Here is a 733-nt window from a genome sequence, read left to right as displayed (position 1 = left end):
GCCCGAAATCGACGCCCTCCTCGTGCCGCGCCTCCGCGTCGACGGGGCCAGCCTCTCCCCCTCCGGCATTCCGAAGCGGGCCGCGGCTTCTTCCCCGCTCCCGTCCTCCCTCCTCCCTCCCACCATGAGCAACGCTGGCTCCGCCCCGTCGAAGGGAGGCAGCGGGCGAGGGGCCGCGAGGGGGCGTCGTCCGACCGACGACATGGACGAGGCGCTCGCTCACGGCGTGGTGCTCGCGGACGCGCCGGGCTCACCGCCGGCGACCGGTGTCGGCGTCAACGATCCAGGAGCGGCCGCGAGGGCTCTTCGTCGAGACGAGGACGAGGGGGAGGCTCTGGCCCGCGACCAGGTGCTCGCGAACGCGCCGCCCTCGCCGTCCGCAGCACTGGTCGCCGCGAGGAACCCAGGAGCGGCTGGGAGTCGTCGTCGTCAAAACGGCGCCGCTGCGGACGACGAGGTGCTCGCCGAGGCGCACGCGCAGGCTTCGTCGTCTGCGACCCAGATCGTCCTCAACAGCCAAGCGGGCGCCGCGAAGACACTGGTGCATGAGCACGACGAGGTGCTCGCCGAGGCGCACGCGCAGGCTTCGTCGTCTGCGACCCAGATCGTCCTCAACAGCCAAGCGGGCGCCGCGAAGACACTGGTGCATGAGCACGACGAGGCGCAGCTCACCAAGGCTGACGCGCTCGCCGAGCCATCGGCGACAAAGGGCACCACGAGGAAGCAGCGGGCC

At 72.2% G+C, this 733-nt stretch overlaps 1 protein-coding gene across 1 annotated transcript in view; it reads left to right on the top strand.

Moving 5' to 3' along the window:
- Positions 1 to 202: 202 nt before the first annotated feature.
- LOC123038954 (uncharacterized) overlaps positions 203 to 733 on the top strand; it is a 4,112-nt gene continuing 3,581 nt past the window's right edge. Inside the window, exon 1 of the mRNA XM_044462321.1 lies at positions 203 to 700. Coding sequence (XP_044318256.1) covers positions 203 to 700 — 498 coding nt within the window. The remainder of the gene's footprint in view (positions 701 to 733) is intronic.

Source organism: Triticum aestivum, chromosome 2B (assembly GCF_018294505.1).
Source record: "Triticum aestivum cultivar Chinese Spring chromosome 2B, IWGSC CS RefSeq v2.1, whole genome shotgun sequence".
Lineage (NCBI taxonomy): Eukaryota > Viridiplantae > Streptophyta > Magnoliopsida > Poales > Poaceae > Triticum > Triticum aestivum.
The sequence above is the reverse complement of the archived record's forward strand: the minus strand, read 5'-3'. Positions and strand labels throughout refer to the sequence as shown.